The sequence below is a fragment of the Lotus japonicus genome, chromosome 2 (assembly GCF_012489685.1).
Source record: "Lotus japonicus ecotype B-129 chromosome 2, LjGifu_v1.2".
Taxonomy (NCBI): Eukaryota; Viridiplantae; Streptophyta; class Magnoliopsida; order Fabales; family Fabaceae; genus Lotus; species Lotus japonicus.
In genome coordinates this window covers 81,489,013-81,499,619 of record NC_080042.1, presented here as the reverse complement: position 1 = coordinate 81,499,619, position 10,607 = coordinate 81,489,013, and the positions used below count along the sequence as shown (strand labels likewise).

Sequence of the window (10,607 nt, the reverse complement as noted above, 5' to 3'; positions counted from 1 at the left end):
CCTTTAAGTAAATGAACGGCTCCAATAAGTCATTGATCTAATCAGGCTCATGGTATTGCAATGCAAACTTAGGTTCATTGTACCATATCTTTGGTGAATTGGTGGTGCATGAGAAAAGCCATGGGTGCAAAAAGTAACACTCCCAACTTAAACAATCCTAAGATTACATGTTTGAATAAGACAGAACATGAAATTTCTGCTTTGTTCCGTGTTTATTATACTTTTAAGATGAATCATAACAAGAAATAAGGCAAGAACAAGATAATTTGGTTGCCTAAAAAATGGTGCAATCAAGAAGAACATAATGAAACACTCTTAAAAAATTTACACGGGTAAAAACAGTGTTGTAAAACTCGGCTCGAACTGGCCGGTTCGACCGGTTGAGTCGGGAACCGGACCCTAGGCCGGTTCGAGCCGAGCATCGGATCGGCTAAGCAATCAACCCGTAGCGAACCGGAAAAAACCGGCTGGTTCAGTCAAAAAACCGGTGACTCGGTCCTTACGGTTGGACCGGTTCGCTATTTAAAAAAAAAAAAAACTCAAAACGTAAAACAGAGCAAACGGTGCGTTTTAGGAGTAGGGTTTCAAACTCATTCACGCCTTCACGCTTCAGACTTCAGAGTTCAGTCACCACTCACCACACTTCCTTCTTCCTCTTCACGATTCCGCCGCCGCCGCGCTCCACCGTGTAGCCGTGGCCCGTCGCCGCTCCACCAGGCCTTGCTCACGGTTCACCTCTTCTTCTTCCTTTCACTCTCATCATTCAATCGCGTTTTCTTCTTCATCTTTCTCCTCGCACATGCATATTTCTAGAATTAGGGTTTCCTTCTTTCAAATTTGGGATCTCGTTTCATAACCCTCACTCTCTCATTGCTTTTCCCTTTCGTGATTTCAGGACGGACAAGATTCGCAGGATCCCAAGCAAAGCCCTGCTGACATGACAGCTTTTGTAAGTTCTTCATCAATTGCTTGATTAATGGCTTACTTTCTTCGTTGCTACCGATTCAGTCTCAGTTTTTGACATTTGACTGTTCCTCTTTTGCTTTCTCCAGGTGCAAAATCTTCTTCAGCAGATGGTGAGTTGTATGGTCTAGATTCTAAGAGCTGCATTACATTCCTCGGGTTTAGAATATATTTTGCTGTTGCTAACTTTTGTTTTCTGTTTAATTTTTTTGTTTTCAGCAAAGTAGGTTCCAGACGATGTCCGACTCCATTGTTACGAAGAATATCCTTTTTGCTATGCCCTTCAATTTCATTAAATAAGCTTAAGTCAGAGATTTGTTGTGGAAATTAGTTTTAGTGATTGGTTATTGTTATCTTACCTTACATTTAAATTCTATTTTTGTTGTATATCTAAATCTCAGCTTGTTTGATGATGATGATGATGATGCACAAGGTGCAAATGTGAATGAAAGTAATGTTGGAGAAACTTTCAGTTTATTTGATGATCAAGTGATGCCTTCCTTGGATGAAGCTTTGCCTTCCTTTCCTACTTGGACATGAAGAAACTTGGCATTGTTATTGTTATATTTAGCATTGTAACAAGACCTTGGTTGTTGAATTATGTTTTAAGCTTGTTTATGTGCTTTTTGTTGTGATTAAAGCGTCAAACCGATGTTATTTGATGATGCTCAAAACTTATTTCAATTATTGTGAGTTGTGACATGTTATTTGGAGTTATGACATTTTGTTGTGGTAAAACATTTCTTTTTGTTTTTGTGATATTTTGTTATGGTATTCTATTATGGTATTTAGAATTTTTTTTTATTGTCAACCGAGTCAAACGGTTCAACCAGTGACCCAGTGGTTGAACCATTGACTCATTGACCCAGTGCCTCGACCGAGTCGATTACCGGTCCGAGTCTGATAACACTGGGTAAAAATACTCCTAATTTGCATTTGAAATCTATTGAGTATTGACTATATAATAATAGAAAAAAATATCAAAAAATTATTGAAGTACTATTCTAAATTAATATTAGTTACAAAATTGTAATGTGTTTACTATAATAACAATAAAAAGTTATGCATATTTTTAAAAATTAGTACTTTTTTTTTATAAATTTTAGTGTTAATATATTAAATTATGAGGAGGGATATATTGACTCCAGGAGTTAAAATATCAATAATATGTGATAATTTTTGTAAAATTATATGTGTGTGTGGGGGGGGGGTGTTAAAAATATAAGTGAACTCAATCAAATTTTAAACATAACGGGTTTATAAAGTGACATGGAGTTACCAAATACAATATACAAAACATTGTTTTCTTCCATCTATCTATTATAATATAGGAATTGTGAAGCGCGCAATCTCACGTTGACAACTCATCACTTTGCTATTCCCTTACCCTTCCACATAAGCTTCTAATCTGACTTGGCACTTCAATCATTTCTTTGCATTTCCTATACGTGCGTGCTTCTATCTCCTCAAAGGTTTGTAACTGATCAGCGGTGGCACCTCAACCACTTAGCATTTTCTATATGTCCTTGTATATTCTCAAAGCTTTGTAACAGACACATTATTATTCTTTCAATTCACCATTCCCCTGATCTTTCTAATTCCCACCTTTCATCCTCTTTCTTTCACTCTCTCTTTAGAGCCGCAATGTCACTCCAAGGCTTATGGTTCAGCCACAACCGTGCGAACCCCTCACCAATCTTTTGTAGTGTTGCCCACCATCACCCACTGTCCAATCCATCGATCTCTCCCCCACAACGACTGGGCAAAACTCACGGCAAGGGAAAATATCAATCGATAAACTCAGTTTAGGTAAATTCCATCACCCTAATTATTGTTATCTTAAGATTCACCTTACTACATTGTAATGTGTATAAATATGCATAGACATACAAATTCAATTCACTTTCAATTCACATTTGCATCTTTCTCTTTGTTTGTTCTTGCACTACCATGAATAAAAGTGAATCTGCTGTGTTTGTCCGTAGATACATTCGTCCTACCTTTGAATATGGCCTCCATAGATTAAGGAGCATAGAGAGGTTAAAGAGACGCATTGAGATGGTTGCCAAGAAACTGGATATGGAAATTGCACATATGGTAGAGATGCTTCAATGTCTTGGTGAGTTTAATGCCACTTTATATCATGGTGTGATATTGTTAGCATATTTTTGTGATATCAAAACTAACATTCTATGACAAAATTTTGCTCTATACAAAGTTGTGAACAAATTTTGTGTTCTTGGTTCTTTCTAACCTTCTATGACAAAAGTCTGATCTATAAGAAGATTTCTCTTCATATTCCCTAATTATTATTACAGCATATGAAACAATTAGAGGTTGTGGTTCAGACTTAAAAATCCAATGATCGATTAGATTGAATTTTGACTTATTTTTCAAGGTCATCTAATGATGTGTTATTTTGACATAGTATTTGAGGTTAGAGGACATGGAAAGAATATAGAAATGTTCCCCTTCAACAATGGGTTCCCCTTAGATTCTGGTTCTGCAATACTAACAATTCAGAAGCCTTCTATTCTGCACTCTCATCCCCCCCCCCAATTCAAGGTAAATGCCCCTGCTACATTAAACTGTCAGATCACCTAACAATTTTAACTGCCTTATTCTATCTAACTAATGTAGCTGCTTTGTCTCACCTCTCCTGGTTTTGTTTTATTCTTTTCTCATGTGTCATATCAACATAATTATATTTATATTTCCATCATTTTTTGTACTAGGATGACCACCAAGCAAGTGTAAAGTGATTTTCAATCATAAAACAATACAAAAGGTAAACAACTCAACCATTTAATCTTATTTAAATAATTGCTTTAAGAACATTGAACAAAATACTAAATATCTTTCCTTTGATTATAAAAGGATCCAATGTCACCACAACAAATCTGATGAAGAAGAAGAACCATCGGTGTTTAAAAAGAAAACAAAGGTAACATCGACAAAGCTGAGACAATGTGCACATTTGATCAGGATGAAATCAACTGCATAGATGGCATTACCTCCTCTGATGAAGAACAAATTTTGATTCAAACCTTAAGGACAAACACATCTAGGAGAACCAAAGCTAGCAATACAATATACAAACACTATGAGGAAGCCAACAAGAATAGCTAGACATAAAAAATAAAAAGAGCAATTCCATATGCGCAGCTTATATTTTATTTTTTGCAATTTATATCATGTATTTCACTATTTTATTTCTAAATCAAAAGTCTATTTTGCGGAAATAACACTTTGTATGTCTTAACAATGATCATTAATATAATAAAGATTTTTGTGGAAATTCACTATCTATTGAGTCAGTTGTATTCGCCCGCGCAACGCGCGGATTGTAGTCTAGTTATATTCTATTCTTAAAAGCTAGCTAAATTTCAACTGGATGGGAGCAGGCTCAACATGAAACATAATTCAGAGAGGTACCACTACTCTTTTTCTTTATTTCCACGATAAATTATTTGTACAGGAAATTATATAATGGACAACACCCAAGTTCATTAACTACATTGCTAAACGCGAACACTACTTTGGAAGATGCAGATGAGGCATGACACAGAACTCACACACTACATACGATCCAGGTTGTCTTGAATGGGGAGGGAAAAAAGCCACATTAGGAATGATGGATCATGTTACATAAACAGATCTAAGACTATAAATGGCCAGCTCTAATACAATTTAAACTACAAGCTATCCAAAACACGATCGTGCTCTTGCTATTAAGTTAGGTTATCTTCAAGAAACGCGGCGTGTGATCCTAATGACCACCCTGCACAGCCTCTGTCTGCCCACTCTGTTGCGTGTCGTTGTGGGCGTGCTGATCACTCCTGCCAGACCTAAGATCATCGTTCCCAGGTAGTTCCCCAAGTCTCTCCTGTAGATTATGTAAGTCAGACAGCACAGTCAGCCTTCACATAAATATTTCAAGATATCAAGGAGGATATCTATGAGGGTAGTGTAATAATCCATCTCAGCCTATCTATTTTGTTTGCTGTATCAATATTCGTGTTTAAACCATCTAGAATCACTTTTCCTCTCATAAAAGCTACTAGAGCATGTTTAGTTCCACGTTTGTAAGTTTAGAATTGATTCTCCTGTCAGAATCAATTTTTAGGTGTTTGGACAGTTTGGTTATTTCATTTCACCAATTATGGGATGAAGCTACGAATCATAGCTTCTATGAGATTTCATAATTGTATTTCACAATATGACGAGATTTCACCAATTATAAACATAATCAATTGTGAGATTTCAAATTTGTATTTCACAATATTACCCTACAGAAATCACCTCTTATAATATATCCAAACATAAATTACTTCACTTTCATCTCACTTTTACTATACCAATTTTACCAAAATTAATTTTGATGACACTGATCCAACATGCACTTGGAGTAGCTTCTCCCATAATCACTTCTTCTCCCTTCTTTGTGATCTACTATTGGGTTCCCAAACGCAAATGTAGCTTATCACTATGTATGAACCTAAGTTTAGTTAGAAGTCATAGTCTATCTACGTCTTTCTGATCCTTCCCTTCATTTTAGAAACTTCCAAACATAACAAATAAGATAAGATTTTAACATCACCTTGAGAGCTGCATTCTCAGTAAGTAGCTGCTGATCATAATCACTCCTGATACGACTTACTTCTGATCGGAGTGAAGCATTTTCTTCTTTCAAAGCCTCAGCACGCTGAGCTAGCTCATCACACTCAGCCTGAAAACAACTCACTCAACTTAGGGACAATGATCAAGCAGCCACAGAAGGAAAAAGGCTATAGGGTAGTCCCATCACCTGCTTGCGCAACCTGGATCTGCGAGCAGACTCCCTGTTAGACTGTTTCCGCCTTTGTCTTTTGAGCTCTCTTTCATCGAAGGGCGGCGGCGGCGGAAGGGAGGAAGAGGAAGAAGGAGAAGGATGGTGGGTCAGGGTAGAAGGAGAAGCGGCTTAAAGGGGATACGAGGTTCGGAAGTAGCAGCGGCGGCGGAAAGGGTGGTTCCAAATTTGGGTCTGCTAAGAAAGGGTTTGGGGGGAAGGCAGGGAAGGATCATGATGGTGAAGTTAAGGAGATGTGGGATACCATTGCTGGTGGAGATTCTGAGGTATTGATTTTCTATGTATTGCCCTTTATGCTTCAAGCATGATTGCTTCAATTTCACTCATTTTGGTACGTATGTATGTTATGATGGACTTACAATCATGATTATTCTTACTTCAAAGTGTGTATTTGAGAGATTGAGGGTTTTATAAGTGAGTGAATATGGTGGTTATTCCTGCATTTTGCAAGCTTTGTGGAAATCCTGTTCGGCATTTAATTGGTTCTCATGAACTTGGTTTGTTTTGATGGTGGTAGTTTTCTGGATTACACTATTGGTTGTGAATTGTTTCTGATGGTAGTTTTTGGTTTTCATAAAGGATGATCAAGAGGGTGTCAGAAATTTGGATGATGACAACTTCATAGATGACACTGGAGTGGAACCTGGTTTCTATGGTAACTACAATGAACCAAGCTCTCCTGGTGAAGCGCCTCAGGTTGATAATTTGTTTCACTAATCTTTAATTCCTGCTTAAATTATTCTGAAATCAAATCATCTGTTTTTGAAAACTTTGTGGTTGAAAGAATGTCTTGCAACCAGCAGTTGAATGTTGGAAACTGAAATATGTAATGGATGTTGTATCAGGCCTAAGCTTTCATGTCATCTTATGCTATTCTTTCTTGTTTATATTTTAGTCAGACACACAACTTTCTCCAATTTTTTGCTTTGCTTTTCAAAAGCTTTTATGACTCCTTTGTCTTACTGTTATATGGATTTTTTCTAGGCAGAGGAAGGCGAAGAAGATGATGAAATCAATGATCTTTTTAAGATGGGTAAGAAAAAGAACGAAAGAAGTCCTGCAGAAATAGCTTTATTAGTTGAGAATGTCGTGGCTGAGCTTGAGGTTACAGCTGAAGAGGATGCTGAACTCAATAGACAGGGGAAGCCTGCTATTAATAAACTCAAGAAGTTGCCTCTTCTTACAGAAGTCCTCTCAAAGTAAGCAGTCGCTTTCCTGCTACATTATGTGTGCAGACTGGTGTTTTCTCAATCTTTTATATTTCTCTTTTCCATATTTTAATAACTTTCCATCCACTAATTTGCAGGAAACAGCTCCAGCTAGAATTTTTAGATCATGGAGTCCTAACTTTATTGAAGAATTGGCTTGAGCCGCTTCCTGATGGAAGCTTGCCAAATATAAACATACGCACTGCAATTTTGAAGATTTTGAATGATGTACCTTGAGTTGATCCATTATAATATTTTAGATGCATATGCAACTCTCTTTTTCCAAAATTATTTTGCATCTTATTCATGTGTCTTGTCATGCAGTTTCCTATAGACCTAGAGCAGATTGACAGAAGAGAACAGCTGAAGAGGAGTGGTCTTGGGAAGGTAGGGTTTCCATTATCCATCTGAATACATGCTATATCTTAGTAGCACTTAAACCAAATTCACCCCCCACCCCACCCCACCCCCCCAAAAAAAAAGATGGCATGTTTTGGAGGTAATACCTTTGACTGATTTTTACCATCTTAACAGGTAATTATGTTTTTATCAAAGTCTGATGAAGAAATAAATGTAAATAGGAAACTAACCAAGGAACTGGTTGATAAATGGGTAAGTAGTGCATGACTAAACCCTTGTTCCATCTTAATCTTTTATCTTCCTGTCAAAGCTGTTCAGTTTTATTCTAGTTGAGTGGTCTTCTCTGTTGTGTTTTACTGTTACTTGAAATCTAGGATTCATGAAAAACACTATTGTATGTATTTTGTTTCATGAATTCATTTTAAGCAATGACTTAGCATTTTGTTAACATTGTAATTGCAGAGCCGACCTATATTTAATAAGAGTACACGGTTTGAAGACATGCGAAATATTGAGGATGAGAGGGCTCCTTTCAGGAGGCCATCAGTAAAAAAGTACTCGTATCATTTTTTTTCCATTGCTGCTCCTGTAGTATTATAAGTCCTTATTGCAACATGTTGAATTTGTATAATTTTGCTGAACTATTTTGTTGAACTCTTATAGGCCGGCAAATAAAGCTCCAGGAATGCAATCTAGAGACAGTGACCTTGATTTGGATCTTCCACAGTAAGGCTCGAGTGGCATTTATGAACTTGTGGAGCTGGTGAATTGAGAAATCACTGAAACAATCTTTCTGACTGTAATGCAGGCCTAGATCTGGTCAGTCCTCTTCCAGGCAACATGCATCAAGACCAGAAGCAACACCTATGGATTTTGTGATCCGTCCCCAATCTAAAGTTGATCCAGAAGAAGTTAGAGCACGGGCAAAGCAAGCTTCACATGATCAACAGCGTATGAAGGTTGGTGTTTCATTTTTTTGATTCTGTCATTTGTGATTGGTTTAATCCCTTTTTGTGGCTCTTCAAGCAATAAGATAATCGTATGCAAATAACTTAAATTGACTGTGGATTTGTTAACTGTAGATGAATAAGAAATTGCAGCAGTTGAGGGCACCAAAAAAGAGACAGCTTCAGGCTACAAAACTGAGTGTGGAAGGTCGTGGTATGATCAAATATTTGTAGATGGAAGGATTTGTTCGTCCTGCAAGTTTCAAATAATGTGCTGCCTTTACGAGAGAATGCAGTGAGCTCCTTCCTTGGCCTGTTTTCGGTGATCTGATTATATTTTGATTGGTGGTGTGATGAAATTACTCACCCCTTTGCTGCATTTGTTGTGTAATAATACATTGCAACAGTAAATCCAAACTTTAAGCTCTTGTGTAGTATTTCTTCTGTTAAATAATCAAAGCCTCGAATTGCATAATTTAATGGGAATTAGGATTCTGCATGCATAACAAAAAAAAAGTTCTTGAACTTTTTACGAAGGCCCCGCGATGGGTGCCAAAATGTTCTAGAATAAAACCTTAAATTAGATAGGGAGAGTGAAAGTTGAGAACCTAGAGTTGTATTCAGTATAGAGATGAGTAAGGATGACCCCCTTGGGTCTAGATACATCAAACTTAAGGCGTTTTTTTTCAAGATTTGGAAAGAGACTACTGAGAATATGAAGGTTGAGAATGGACATTCCTGCGATTGTTACAAGATTGGAAACTATGATTCCTGTGTATAAATCAATAAAATAACTTCCACAATTCCCATGATTTTCTTCAATTTGATTCTCATGAAAAGGGTGGGAAAGATGAATGTAATTTCCCATTTCTCCCACAATTTATAATTTTTTCCTCTATTTTTAAGTTTTTTAAATAAAATTTAAAAATGTTTTCAGGAATTAGGGCCTGTTTGGTTTGTGCGTTTTCTGTTTTCATTTTCACTAAAATTAGAAAATAGGAGTGAAAATATGTTTGGTTAATTTTTTGAAAATGTTTTCTTAGAAAATATTTTCGGAAATGGGCTCAAATCTGAAAATAAAAAAAAGACGTTTTCATTGTTTTCTTTGAAAATCCGTGAAAATGGAAACAGTGGACACACGGTGGCTGTCTTGTAAATAAGTGGAACTTTAATTTGTATTTGCTTTAAGTACTTACGCGTCCTGGGCTCAAATCCTGCACACACTAAAATTTATCCTATTTAACACAATAATACTTTATTTGGTTCGGTGCCATCTGTTACTGCATCACGAGAAATTTGTCATCATCCATATTTTATTAAAATCCTTTTTATTTTTTACTTTTTATTTTATTCAATTTGTTATTAATCATGTATTCAAGTCAAAAAATTTTTTTTGAAATTAAGTCAAACTACTCATGTTTATCCATATTTACGTTATCTATACAAACAAACATAACGTCAATATTTTTTTTATCCATATTTATAATTATTTTGTTCAGAATGTTTTGTACTACTTTATATTTTTTTATTCCATTCTCATTTTAATTTTTTTAGATGTTAAAAAATAAATTTTTATTATCATTAATAACCCACATAATAAAATTTGTTCATAAATTATTCATATATAAAAGTTATTATATATGAATAATTTTAGATATACTCTTTTATTATTTAAAAGTTATTTTCATAATCATTTGAAAATAGTTTAACCAAACACATTTTCAATATTTTCATTTCCAGAAAATGAAAATATGAAGTTAAACCAAACATATTTTCTTAATTTCAAAAATTTGAAAATGAAAATCATTTTTAGAATATGAAAACAGAAAATGAAAATTGAAAATGTTTTCTCAAACCAAACAGGCCCTAAATACTATTTTTTAAGCAATTTTGTTTCGTGAGTGGGAAAATAATTATTTAAGCAAATTTAATTTATGTACCAAAAATCATTTAACGAATTTGAATGTCAACGTGGGGTTGAGCTGGCAATTTATTGAATAATCATTTTTAAAAAGAAAATCGCATACGATCCAGTTTTCACGGATAGAAGTCAATATTATATAGTATAAAAAAATGGTAAATTCTGTGGTACCCAGAATTTTTGCTGGGTGTGGTACCCTATGTGATATTTTAAGTTATAATTTTGTTGAAAAAAGGTGAAAGGATTTACTATTGCAATTTTAAAAAGGTTAATAATCGACTTAATGGATAATAACATACACTTTTTAAACTTGTTTATGTTATATAGTACACAATATAAAAATTAAGGTTTTTAGTTCA

At 35.3% G+C, this 10,607-nt stretch overlaps 2 protein-coding genes across 2 annotated transcripts; one reads left to right on the top strand and one right to left on the bottom strand.

Annotated features, from left to right (window-relative positions):
• Positions 1-4,362: 4,362 nt before the first annotated feature.
• LOC130737110 (bZIP transcription factor 1-A-like) lies at positions 4,363-6,027 on the bottom strand. The gene is made up of 4 exons (XM_057588879.1): positions 6,015-6,027; positions 5,771-5,922; positions 5,564-5,692; positions 4,363-4,849 (listed from the first exon to the last, which is right to left on the bottom strand). The coding sequence occupies exons 1-4, from the start codon at positions 6,025-6,027 to the stop codon at positions 4,733-4,735; spliced, it is 411 nt and encodes a 136-aa protein (XP_057444862.1). The 3' UTR covers positions 4,363-4,732.
• LOC130740186 (protein IWS1 homolog 1-like) lies at positions 5,899-8,802 on the top strand. Its single transcript, XM_057592698.1, has 10 exons — positions 5,899-6,078; positions 6,392-6,508; positions 6,797-7,011; positions 7,119-7,248; positions 7,345-7,407; positions 7,555-7,632; positions 7,843-7,934; positions 8,044-8,106; positions 8,189-8,339; positions 8,463-8,802. Exons 1-10 carry the CDS (start codon positions 6,046-6,048, stop codon positions 8,559-8,561), a joined length of 1,041 nt encoding a protein of 346 aa, XP_057448681.1. The 5' UTR covers positions 5,899-6,045; the 3' UTR covers positions 8,562-8,802.
• The last annotated feature ends 1,805 nt before the right edge of the window (positions 8,803-10,607 follow it).

Coding starts and splice junctions, on each gene's coding strand:
- LOC130737110 (XM_057588879.1), bottom strand. Junction 5,693..5,770: donor GATCCAGGTTGCGCAAGCAG/GTGATGGGACTA, acceptor AGTTGTTTTCAG/GCTGAGTGTGATGAGCTAGC. Junction 4,850..5,563: donor CTGAGAATGCAGCTCTCAAG/GTGATGTTAAAA, acceptor CATAATCTACAG/GAGAGACTTGGGGAACTACC.
- LOC130740186 (XM_057592698.1), top strand. CDS start 6,046: ATGTGGGATACCATTGCTGGTGGAGATTCTGAG. Junction 7,408..7,554: donor AGAGGAGTGGTCTTGGGAAG/GTAGGGTTTCCA, acceptor CCATCTTAACAG/GTAATTATGTTTTTATCAAA. Junction 8,107..8,188: donor CTTGATTTGGATCTTCCACA/GTAAGGCTCGAG, acceptor ACTGTAATGCAG/GCCTAGATCTGGTCAGTCCT.